This window comes from Opisthocomus hoazin, chromosome 3, assembly GCF_030867145.1.
Source record: "Opisthocomus hoazin isolate bOpiHoa1 chromosome 3, bOpiHoa1.hap1, whole genome shotgun sequence".
NCBI classification, from domain to species: Eukaryota; Metazoa; Chordata; class Aves; order Opisthocomiformes; family Opisthocomidae; genus Opisthocomus; species Opisthocomus hoazin.
The window spans coordinates 15,807,777-15,819,910 of NC_134416.1; the positions used below are offsets into that span (position 1 = coordinate 15,807,777).

The 12,134-nt window shown below is 42.2% G+C and overlaps 1 protein-coding gene across 1 annotated transcript in view; it reads right to left on the minus strand.

Moving 5' to 3' along the window:
* The window catches only part of DEPTOR (DEP domain containing MTOR interacting protein), an 83,217-nt gene that overhangs the window by 53,633 nt on the left and 17,450 nt on the right, over window positions 1-12,134 (minus strand). The window contains exon 2 of the mRNA XM_075415634.1: window positions 111-289. Coding sequence (XP_075271749.1) covers window positions 111-289 — 179 coding nt within the window. The remainder of the gene's footprint in view (window positions 1-110; window positions 290-12,134) is intronic.

Below are 12,134 nucleotides of genomic sequence, written 5' to 3' on the forward strand. Positions count from 1 at the left end.
GGATCCTACCAGTCCTATACTTGATGGAAGAGCAGAAGCGGGATTTTTCTGTTTCACAGCAGTCAGTAAAATCTAGCTTAGAACTTTTTAGCAGCTGATATTGCACTTACCATGGTGGATAATGCTGTGATCCAATAATTTCTGCACCAGTTTAATTGCTGTCTCTCGGTCTGAGGCCTCTTTATGGTCAATCAGCCAGTCGATCAGCTCTTTGGCAATGAAGCAGTTCGGGTACGTCTTAAGGTGGTGACGCCGATCTTTGATGATCTTCTCCTCATGCAGTCGGAGCCTGGGGGTCAAATCACCATATGAATATCATGTGTAAAGAGCCTCTGTAACTAGCAAGACGAGGACAAGAGTGGAGTAGAGGCACCCAAGCCCTGCTCACAGGATGGGCTTTGCCAGTGTTGGATGGAAGAAGAGACTTCGTCACACATCCAGTGCTGGCATCTGACCACCTTGCAATCCACAGCAACCATTTGTTACAACTTTAAACCCCATACTTGGAAAAATTGGGTTTCTGCCCAGTGGAAAAGATTAAAAAATGAAGAACAGCACAGCATACTAAGCCCATTAAAGTGTTTCCTGTAGGTCAATTAAACTGTCAATAGTTTGGAATTAATTTTCCCACATTACCACTAATATGTTCCATGTTACTCTTTTATTTTGCAGTCTCACTGCCATAGATTTTTTTCCTGACCTCATTCATTTTTTTAGCTGTAAGTGCATTTTGCCTCCAGCTGCACAACAAGCATAGCATTTATGATTTAAAATTCAGGCGCAAAGCTGTTCCAACACAATGTTATCTAGCACAAAAAAAGTTATCTGCTACTCTAAATAAAGGGAAACTGATTTCTCACTCAGGAAACTATAGGTATATGCTATCTATCTGCAAAATCTTCCTCATCATCTTGAAAGCAAGTTGGTCGGCTGCTTTTGAGATGCTTGATTACAATATTACCTTGTTAGTAAAGGTTCTGGTGTTCTGCATCTTTAGTAATTTTTTTCCAAATAAACAAAACGAGTAACATTATCAATAAATTAATGGATAGAGGGTTTTAAAAGTTTGCTAAAGTTTTCTGCTTTCCTCTAACCATTTCCATTAATTTTAAAAATTCTGGTTTTGTAGTGCAATGACTACATAACTGTTCTGAAGAAAGCACAGAAACCACAACGCTTGGGCTCCTATCACAAAAAGAAATATTGCCAGTCATTTCAAAGTGCCAGGATCCTCGCTTGTAAACACTCTCACTGACTTCAGAGAAGTTCTGAGTAATTGTAGGGTGTCAAGCTATCTCTGTTTTCTAGAGAGGGAGATAGCACAGAATGGCACTAACATGAGCCTCAAGAAGCACAGAGCAGGAGTCCAGCCATAAGACCAATTTTCCTTTCAATGCGATTCCGTATGAAACAATTATTTCTCTTTAAAATCAAAGAAGGGGAAAATATTTGGCTTCAATCAGTGAAGAAAATATTACTAGGGCATTAGACAAGGCTTACGTGGCTTCTACCCAAAAATAGTAGCAAAGCAATGTTTTTGTTTTGCAGCATTTAGCCTTGAACCACACTGGAATGGCCAATCTGTGATATCAATTCAACGCCAGCTTTGCAAACACCATAAAAAAATGAAGACTTTCATATTCAAAAAACTGATAAATCAGATTAGCATTCTGGAAAGAAGTGCTGGTAAATATCCCATGCATTGTGAAATTCTCTGAGCTAAAATACCTTTGCTTAAAGCATATTTTCCAGATGTGCTATAACAGCTGTTGCCATACTTTGAAGGAAAAGCCCACACAGTTTTAATTATAGAACATGCAATTATCTGTATGTCTGACGGAGTTTTACATTTAAAATACATTCCAGGTTCTGATAATGTTCATCCAGTCTTATGTCACACAATAATCTGCAGGAACGAACACAGGGAAAGAGCATATAATACACGTGCGGGCGGCACGACCCACCTTTCAGTCATCAGTGTAAGTCTAAACGGACAGAGTTCATCTGATGCAAGAGGGAAACCCCCTTCTATGAAATTCTTTGTCCAAATGTCGCGTAGGAGTGTGCCAGTGCTATCTGGCATTCCACAAACAAGCCAGCAGCCAAGAGCCCCAGAACTGGGGGAATTTCTATCTTAAATTCTGACTGAAGGCTTTCCTGCAGTTGGTGGGGTTATAAATATTTCAAGTTCTCTGTCATGTCAAAAGATACACTACTACCATTTTCCTCACTCAGAGCATTTATAGGGTCTCTCTATAAGCCTTTTTGCCTATATTCATAAAATTCATAGACATTTCATTACCCTAATTATCTCCACTCACTTGCTAAAGTGGCTCTGAATTTTCTAAGAGGTTACAAAACCATTAAGTAAAACAGAGCATGACCACATAAGCCTCAAGTAGCCTGAAAAACCAAAGTCATCCACAATTTCCAACTGGAAGTGGGAACTTTTTCTCCAGTCTATAGCAATTGTATCCACATTGAATTATGTCCAGGCAAATTTATTTGGAATAAAGAACAGAAAGGAAATTCAGATATTCTCCTGGGTGATGTATGCTGTTCTTTCTCTCAGGGCTCCCTCACCTCTACAAACCTGCTGAAAATCAAACTGTATGGAGAAGAAGTAGCTCAATAAATTGAAATTGTACCTAGTGTAAACTGCAAATATAAAAGCCTCAGGTAAAGTGATTGAGCATATATTGCAGTTTGCAAATAAAAAGTTTAGGCAGGAATTCTAAAAATGTGTCTGTATTCAAAAATAAGTACCAGTAGCCAAATCAAATGGGATAAAAAGGAAAAAAATGTAGCAGTGAACACAATTATACACTGGAACCAATGCTCAAGTGAAGTGGTAAATTCTTTATCCTTTGGCATTGGGAAGCAGGCTTCTCACCAAAAGACCTTGATGTTTTCCCTTTAAGTATTATTAATCACTTTTCGCAGGTAGTCTGCATGATGACTGGAAAAGACCTAACTTTACACCAGTCACATTTCTCTCGCTAGAAGAAGTTTTTCTCAAGAGCTGCTTAGGGGAACTGGCTGACTGAAGAACCCTGATGGGTTTGAGGGGAGAAGGGGGAGGGCGAACAACAAGGGGTCTTACTGCATCCGGTTCTGGGCTCCCAAGTTCAAGAAAGATGAGAAGCTACAGGAGAGAGTCCAGCGGAGGGCTACAAGGATGGTGAGGGGGCTGGAGCATCTCTCCTACGAGGAAAGACTGATGGAGCTGGGCTTGTTTAGCCTGAAGAAGAGAAGGCTGAGAGGGGATCTTCTAAATGCCTATAAATATCTTAAGGGTGGGTGTCAGGAGGAATGGGGCCACACTCTTTTCAGTGGTGCCCAGCGACAGGATAAGGGGCAACGGGCACAAACTGAAGCATAGGAAGCTCCACGTGAACATGAGGAAGAACTTCTTCACTCTGAGGGTCACGAAGCACTGGAACAGGTTGCCCAGGGAGGTTGCTGGATTATCCTTCTCTGGAGATATTCAAGACCTGACTGGACACGTCCTGTGCAGCCTGCTGTAGGTGACCCTGCTTCAGCAGGGTTTGGACTGGATGACCAACCCCGAACATTCTGTGATTCTGTGAGTCTTTGGGTGATGGGGGGACACCTTCATTCAACAAACCTTTGAAAAGTTGTCCCTTTTTATACAACTCAATAGCTTAATACCAGAAAACAATCTTGTGTACACCAGTACAACATCCATATGTAATTCCATATATTACTCAAGATTACCCACCAGATTTTGCCTTTGGGGCCACAGTCTGCCCTACCTGCAGAAAACAACGTGAGAAGTAAAGCTTTTGAGCATTGCCTGTGAACTGTAACAGGCATATGCAACCTTTAATATTTACAGATTGATATCCATGGGTCTTATTCATGCTTACAACAAATAAAGACAGTCTGTATCTGCATGTATGCGTGCCAGAACAGTTTTCTAGGGGGCTTGTCTAAACAGGAGTTGCTTCTAATTAACATGTAGGGACTCTTGCTCCAAATAGCAAGTGCCTTCCCACTGCATAGCATGGACTGGCCTAACCCGAACACACTGTTCCTGCTTTGTGGTAAACGTGTTCAGAGTTAATCAGGAACAACATTATTTGTTGAGAGGCCATTAGACATTTTCTTTGCCAACTGTCAGAAAAGTCATGATAAAGGAAAAATCAAAATCTTTGCCTAGAAATGAAGAAATCAGGCACTAACTTGCTCTTGCAGCTACATGAAACTTGCATTTTGTTTTCCACCAGGGAAATTATGCGTTTTGAAGCTTCTTGCCTCTCTTTCTGAATGAATGGGTAAGGATTTTGCAAAGGCAGTGTCTGCAAAAAAGTCTAGCTTTCCTTTTAAGCCTCAGAAAAAGCCAGCCCGCTGGCTGAAGATGGTAATGATGTCACTAACTGGACCACAATCCAAATATCTTGCCCAGCTATTTCGCTCTATTAAGACTCGTAGTTTGTGCTTGGTTAACATCGATCTTGCAAAGCACCATCCGGTCCTGATTTCTATGTATGAAAAGAAAAAAAGCCTCCTGCTATTCTTGGTGATTTTCTGAATAATTCATCCACCGTTCCCTGGTACATCCTATATAGTCCCTACGTTTATCCTAGCAAGGCTCAGTAAAAATGTGCACAGAACACTGGTTCCTGACACTCGATAGACAACGCAGTATGAAGACTTTCATATTGTGCTCCACTCACTCACCTCTTTCAACCAGTGAGATACCATTCTGAAGCAATCATCACACACATACATATGCATTTTTATATATGTATATCTAAAAGAATCACAAAATCATAGAATCACTGAAACATTTAGGTTGGAAAAGACCTTTAAGATCATAGAGTCCAACTGTAAACTTAACATTGCCGAGTCCACCACTAAACCATTTTCCCAAGCACCACATCTACACATTTTTTAAATACCTCCAGGAATGGTGACTCCACCGCTTCCCTGGGCGGCCTGTTCCAATGCTTGACAACGCTTTCGGTGAAGAAATTTTTCCTAATATCCAATCTAAACCTCCACTGGCGTAACTTGAGGCCATTGCCTCTCATCCTATCGCTAGTTACTTGGGAGAAGAGACCAACACCCACCTCACTACAACCGCCTTTCAGATGTATAGGTATGTGTGCATACATATTTGTATATATACAATATATACAAATACATCACATATATACAAGTGATATGTAAGATTTGTATGATATTGTGTATTTCTGTATATCACGTCATCACATATATTATATATCGCATATATGAGAGATATATATCATAGATATCACAGAATACATCATTATGGAACAACTTTTTTTTTTTTAATGGAAGAACAAAACGCCAGTGAAGAGACCATTTAAAACTGAGAACGTAGCAGAATTTACTAAGTACTGAACAATCTACACTGATGTTGCAATCAGTCATGGAACAAAGCATGTCCTGCCCCAGAGTGCTCAACCACTGCTGATGAGTTACGGCATGCTCACGGGTTTCTACTGCCTTACACCTCGCTTTAGCGTATGCCCTTGGTTTCAGCGACTATCCAAGCTTGAGCACTGCCAGTCAGCAGGCATTGAACTGCTACAGTTTTATCACCTTAAGGTAGACTCTGGAAAAAACCATATTAGATCCCTTGAAAATTAACAATGATAAGCAGAGGGGAAAAGCTTTGCAGGTGGTTTCTGCCATCTTCAAACTCATTCATAAGTTTCATATCTTTGGAACTTCTGTCAGAGAAGGATTTACTTTATTTCCAAGTAAAGTAAGTCAAAACGCCCTTTGTGACAAAAATATATGCGCAGAAAAAAAATATCTTGCCAAAGATGAGGACAATTCCTGGTGGCTAAAGATCATGGGTTTTCCACACCTCTTCTCAAGAGATACCACAGGTGCTTTGCTGGCAGGTAGAATTGCCCCTTCCTCTTCAAAACAGAACAGGTTTGTAGCCTCCCAGAGGTCACAAAGTTTGGTTGTTTTCTGAACATAAGCGTATGACCCGAAGCATAACTCCAACTGAAAGTTAAAACTCACAGGTCAGCTGCAGACCCAATTCACTACAAAACAAGTGAGCATACAGCGGTATTTGTGTATATATACACATCCAGCAAAACACAGAACCACATGAAATGCCCTTTACAATAAAGTTTTGCTTTTGCACTGTCAGAAAAAAGAAAAAATAGCTCAGTGATGATGCAAACTTTGTACACAGAGGCGATCGTGAAGGTACTCTGCAAATGCGATGTTTATTGCTGGGACAAGCGTTTCCAGCCTGGCTTACCAAGTCTCAGCTGAAGTGTCAGCGGTTCGCTGCTGCATGTTCCTCTTTCTATTTATGCTCCAGCTCTGCATTCTCTTACTTCTGTTACTTGATATTCACAGGAGCTAAAATACCCTTTAAAACACGGGGTCGTACTGGAAATAGGATGAAGATATTTCTGTGCTTGTAGCTGTGGCAGAGAAGGAATTCCACCATCTGAAATACGGCTAGAGAGGGTGTCTTCAAAGCAGCTCCTGATATCAGTTCTTGTCACTGTGTCTATCTCCACTTTTTTGCCCACAGCCATCTAGTCAATGTGAGGAGATGCCAGAATGCAGAGCCAGATAGAGAGATTTCAGATACATCATCTCTTGGTGCACTGCAGAGGAAAGCCTAAAGCTTCCGAAGAAGTGACGGTCCACCAGTGACCCTGCAGCTTTAAATAAAACTCAGGGCTGCCTCTTTCATGAAGTCCTTTTTTATGAAATCAGAAGGTAATAAGGCCACTGAGCCTGCCACCAAGCATGCACAGGGACATCCTCAATACTCCTAACACCTTACTAACACCGGCGGGGTCAAAGCCAGCTCTGGGGAACAGACCCAGGCATGGCTTAGGGTCTAGGATGAAATCAAAATGACGTCTCTTGGAGACACTCTTTCAGCCCACAAATTCAGGCCAGAAATTCAGACCCATAGCCTCCCTTATGAATACTCTAGACTGCAGAGGAAATTAGATCTGTGTGTTTGTGTCCATCTGTCCTAAAACTAAAGACCACTTGCAAAACCAAAGTCTGGATTTTTAAATGTCAAAGGTGTATAATCTGAGCCTGTATCTGGTCTTCATTTGAAACAACACAGCATAATCTCGTTGATCTGGTAAAACAACGAATGTAACTAGGATCTTTAGAAAACTTATATATCAAGTTTTGGAATGTTTATGTTGGCATTTTTTCTAGAGTTTGACTCCCTAAAGGAAAGAAACATGTGCAGTGGACTGTTGACTCCCCTCTACTTTTCTCTTTTGGCTGTGATGTACCCAAGTGTGAGGGTAACCTAACAGTATCACCAAATCACAACAATATTTGTTCACCTCTCTTTTTCAAGAAGTAGGAAAACTTGGTGTCTTGCAAGGTTACAGATCTAACAACACTTTCTCCTCATGCCCCCAGGAAGCTGTGAATCTCCCAGCCTGCCAAGCCATTTCACTTTCATTTCACTTTTAATGAAAATGTGTACAAACATGAATAATACTTCCAACTGCCTGCACACTTGAACCTTGAGAGCTTCTGTCTTGTCGGAAAGCATAAAACCGGGTTTTACACAGACAAAAACACAAAATGCAGGCAAGTTTTTATTTCACCTGCCCCTAGTCACAAGGAAAGTGGAAGTCTGCCTGTCTTGCTCCAGCTGCTTGCTTTCAGGGCTGAAGCTGTCAGAACTCAGGAACTCACAGTTCTCCTCCTCTATGAGGAAGTAAAATACAATTGTGGTTATCACTTGTGTATGGATGAGCTGGGATGCACACATGGGATGAATGCGTCCAGGTCAAGGTCTATGTGATACTACTATGTGGATCCCTGAAAGAACCGATACACTTTTTCACTGAAGAACAAGCCATCTTTGCTTATGTCCATCAACTAGGTTTTATTCATATTATTTATCCACTGCAAGGGTATTCTTAGGGTCACTAAAACAATAAGTACTGTGGGGACTAATATTCTCGGGGATGTCTTCCCAAATCTAAACTGAAGACTTCTACCATTGTTGGGGTTGATGTAGCTTGAGAGTTAGCATGACTAGGCCGCTTAAGCAAAACAGTTCGCATAACTGAACAGGCCGCTGGAAAGGACAGCTAAGAATAGCAATTGAGAAAGTTCTGATAGTGCACATGATGTGGGTTAGCAAAAACAAGATGTGTTCAAGGACATGGAGGCAGTTTGTTGCTATTGGCGTTAGTGCATAGTTACCTATCATAAGGGAATATGGCGTGCGTGAACAGTGCCTGATTTATGTCTGTAGGCTATCCAAATAAGCGTGATCGTGTGTACAGATATGGAAAAACGTATATAACCACGCAAGCGGAGCAATAAAGTGAACCGACTGTGCATTGCATCAATGTGTGATAGTCGTTCCTGTCCCTGCACGGATGCTGAAACTTGGCATACCATAAACCACTGAAATTTCAAAATGCAGACCAGAAACCATAGGACAACTGTTGTTACAGACATCCCTTGGCTGGATTAACACAGTAGCCAAAAAGCCCATCTACTCTTGTGGACTTATGCTGAAAATCACTCACAATAAAGGAAGTATTTTACGCACAGAAAATGAAGGAAGAAGCAGTGTAAGTCTCATGGAAGGCCAGTGAAAATCAATGAAATTTGTGTCAGGGAACGCAGACTTGTTATCTCAGTAACATGGCTGGGAGAGGTGCATGTTCCTCTGAAATGCTAAACGGGCTAAACAGGGCAAATACGGGTCAAGGCCCAAGCCCTACTGCTACAGCTACTCATGCTAGCACTGCCATTCAGGAACCTGGAGATACAGACCGGGAACTGGGGAACAGCATGCTGGACTGCAGGTCTGCATCACTGGAGTCAAGAAGAGGGGCTGCAGCAAGGACACAAGCGGCTGTGGGTGCCAGAAAGCCCTGCTGTGTGACAGCCACTCTCTTGGATGCTCGTTGCAACCCAAGGGCGTAGGGGAACCGAAGCAAGCTACAGGCTGAGCTTCCTTATGCACCAAGGCTGGCATTTCTTTTACACTTATCCACAGGGACAAGATGAGTATAGCCTTGCTATGCTCTTGCGCTGCGTGCAGCAAGTTTCAGACCTCCTGGGAAATGAGGACGTCTTTCCACCCACCCATCTCCCAGCGCAGCTGGGGAAGAGCAGATCCGCAGCACGCACAAAGCACAGCAGTACTGAACAGGTTTGCACTGCAACCAGTAAAAAGTGTGGTTATCTGCTGGAGATAATCCAAGAAACCCAAGGGAGAACTGAAATTAGCCAAGTACCTTATCTCAAGTGCAGTTGTGGTATTTCTCCCACCCTGTCAATGAGTGACAAATAGTTTTGCTGAGACATTTTATGGCTTTGGGTAACCTCTGATCTCAAAGTCCTTTCAGGCATGGCTGCTCTCAGTCTCAGCACCGCAGACCTGCAGGAGCTCTTCTCCCTGATATTTTATGCTCCTCGGAGGGGCACCAGTTGTTTGTGCTCCTTTCAGCAGGGTTGCCAAGGACTGCTGAAAGGAAGAAAAAAAAATTTCTGCCTTCATCATTAATAATACGTCATACTGCAGTAACATCTCAATTGCCTTCAGCAATTGTTTACCCATCTCCACACAAAACTCTTAACCAATTACTGTGCTGTGTAATCATAAGCGCCATTAAGCACATATAGCCAGTACCTGACAGGTAATAAAATAATAAAATCCTCAGTTCTATGCACTATGGTTAGCAAACCCGATTTTACACTGAGCCCACAATTCAAGTCTTTATACTCACTTCTAACAAATACGCAGGTTCATCTTAAAAGGAGTATAGATGCAATGCTCTTTCAATATACAGTATGTCGTGTTAAAACCATCATGCTTTGTTTATCTCTTCCCATTCTAAATCAATAGCTTCCTTTTTTCATGTTTAGTATACCTGCATTTTTGGGCTTTATTTTTATTTTGAAGGAAGCTGTGAAAGCAGTAAGTGAAAAGCTCCTGACTAGAAAAGGCACTCTGTATTGAATTTATTTAAATTAAAAAAAATCTAACCATATTTTGGCACTGATTCATACTTTTTTCACTTCCTACAGCTGGCAACAGCGCAATATGCAGGATGCTACACTGACAGAAGACATCATTCAAGGGAGCTCTTTCCACTGTCTTCCAGAACTCTGTTGAAATCCAGTGGCTGACCACCAAACTGCAAAATAAAACTGGAACTGATGCAAAGTCTTAAACACTAAAACTAATGATCAATTTGACTGGATCACCTAGAGGCAATTAAATTGTTGGTGGATGACTTTCATAGTGCAAAAATAGAATTGGAAGAACAGGTAAGACTATAAAACACAAGGTCGTGCATTAACAACAAAATGCTCTGCTGAAAACTGAGAACGTGGAGGCTGAAAGTAACAAAGAGTGAAAAATAGCTGAATATGCAGTAGCTAAACTTTCACTGACTACAGGCTACCAACAGGCTGAGACCATACGCAAACCAAAGGCAATCTTATGTTGTACTGAGATGTTTCCAGAAACGATGGGAAATCCAGTTGTCCGTGACACCGGATATCTTAAATATTCTGTATTGTTCATGCCATCCTCATTCAAGAACGATAAGCTCCAAGAGAAGCAATGAAGCAGTGCTACGCTGGTATGAGAAATGATGAGCCAGTCTCATGAGCAGAGAGAAAAGATACTGGCTTAGGAGTCTAGCCTTAAAAAAAAAAGTGAGAGAAACGTAACTGCTGTCTATAAGTTCTCAGGTGAATTAAAAGCAGAGTGCAAGAAAAGCCATTTAAGTCATGCTGAAAGATCCTAAGGTAAAAATTCAACAAAGTTTTGGAACAAAACTTTCTAATTGTTACTTGAGGCAAGAATTTAGCTAACATTTAGAGAACTGTGATAAATCTACCACAGGATCATGTGTTATAGTATTCTGCAGAAGATCTTCCGCTCACGTGTTTTATAATTACATGACTTACACAGACTTCTACAAACAACCTTGGAAATACTACAGGGAGGAAGAATATCAGAGGCTTGCCTTCAAATGCACTATACCAGGACTCGCAGCCTTTTTAAAGTCCTGTTTCACGTCAACTGCAAAAAAGAACAGTTCAAGTGCTGCCTATATTGACTGCTGTTTATATTAAGGCTTTTAGCAAAAGTGCATACGCAGATATACAGACATTCTTCATGTGCTTGCCAAAGCACAGGAGCTGTAAGTATGACTAGAGGTGTCCATATTTGTGAGCACGCTTCCTTGCTTTTGCAACAGGAACCTGAACATACATAAGTCTATGTGCCCATTTTTAAAAAGGGTAGAAAGAAGGACCATGGGAATTATCGACCTGTCAGCCTCACCTCTGTGCCTGGGAAGATCATAGAGCAGATCCTCCTAGCGGCTGTGCTCAGGTACAAGGAGGACAGGGAGGTGATTCGAGACAGCCAGCATGGCTTCACCAAGGGCAAGTTCTGCCTGACCAACCTAGTGGCTTTCTATGATGGTGTGACTAGATCAGTGGACAAGGGAAGGGCTATGGATGTGATCTATCCAGACTTCTGCAAGGCATTCGACACAGTCCCTCACAACATCCTTCTCTCTAAATTGGAGAGATACGGATTTGATGGGTGGACTGTTTGGTGGATGAGGAATTGGTTGGAAGGTCACATCCAGAGGGTAGTGGTCAACAGCTCAATGTCCACCTGGAGTTCAGTGACAAGTGGTGTCCCTCAGGGGTCCGTACTGGGACCGATGCTGTTTAATATCTTCATCAATGACATAGCGAGATCGAGTGCACCCTCAGCAAGTCTGCAGATGATACCAAGCTGAGTGGTGCAGTTGACAAGCCAGAAGGACGGGATGCCATCCAGAGGGACCTGGACTTGTCCAGCTTGAGAAGTGGGGCTGTGTGAACCTCATGAGGTTCAACAAGGCCAAGTGCAGGGTCCTGCATCTGGGTCAGCGCAACCCTCGGCATCAGTACAGGCTGGGGCATGAAGGGATTGAGAACAGCCCTGCCGAGAAGGACTGGTGAATGGAAAGCTGGACTTGAGCCACCAATGTGTGCTCGCAGCCCAGAAGGCCAACCATATCCTGGGCTGCATCAGAAGAAGCGTGGTCAGCAGGTCAAAGGAGGTGATTCTTCCACTCTACTCTGCTCTG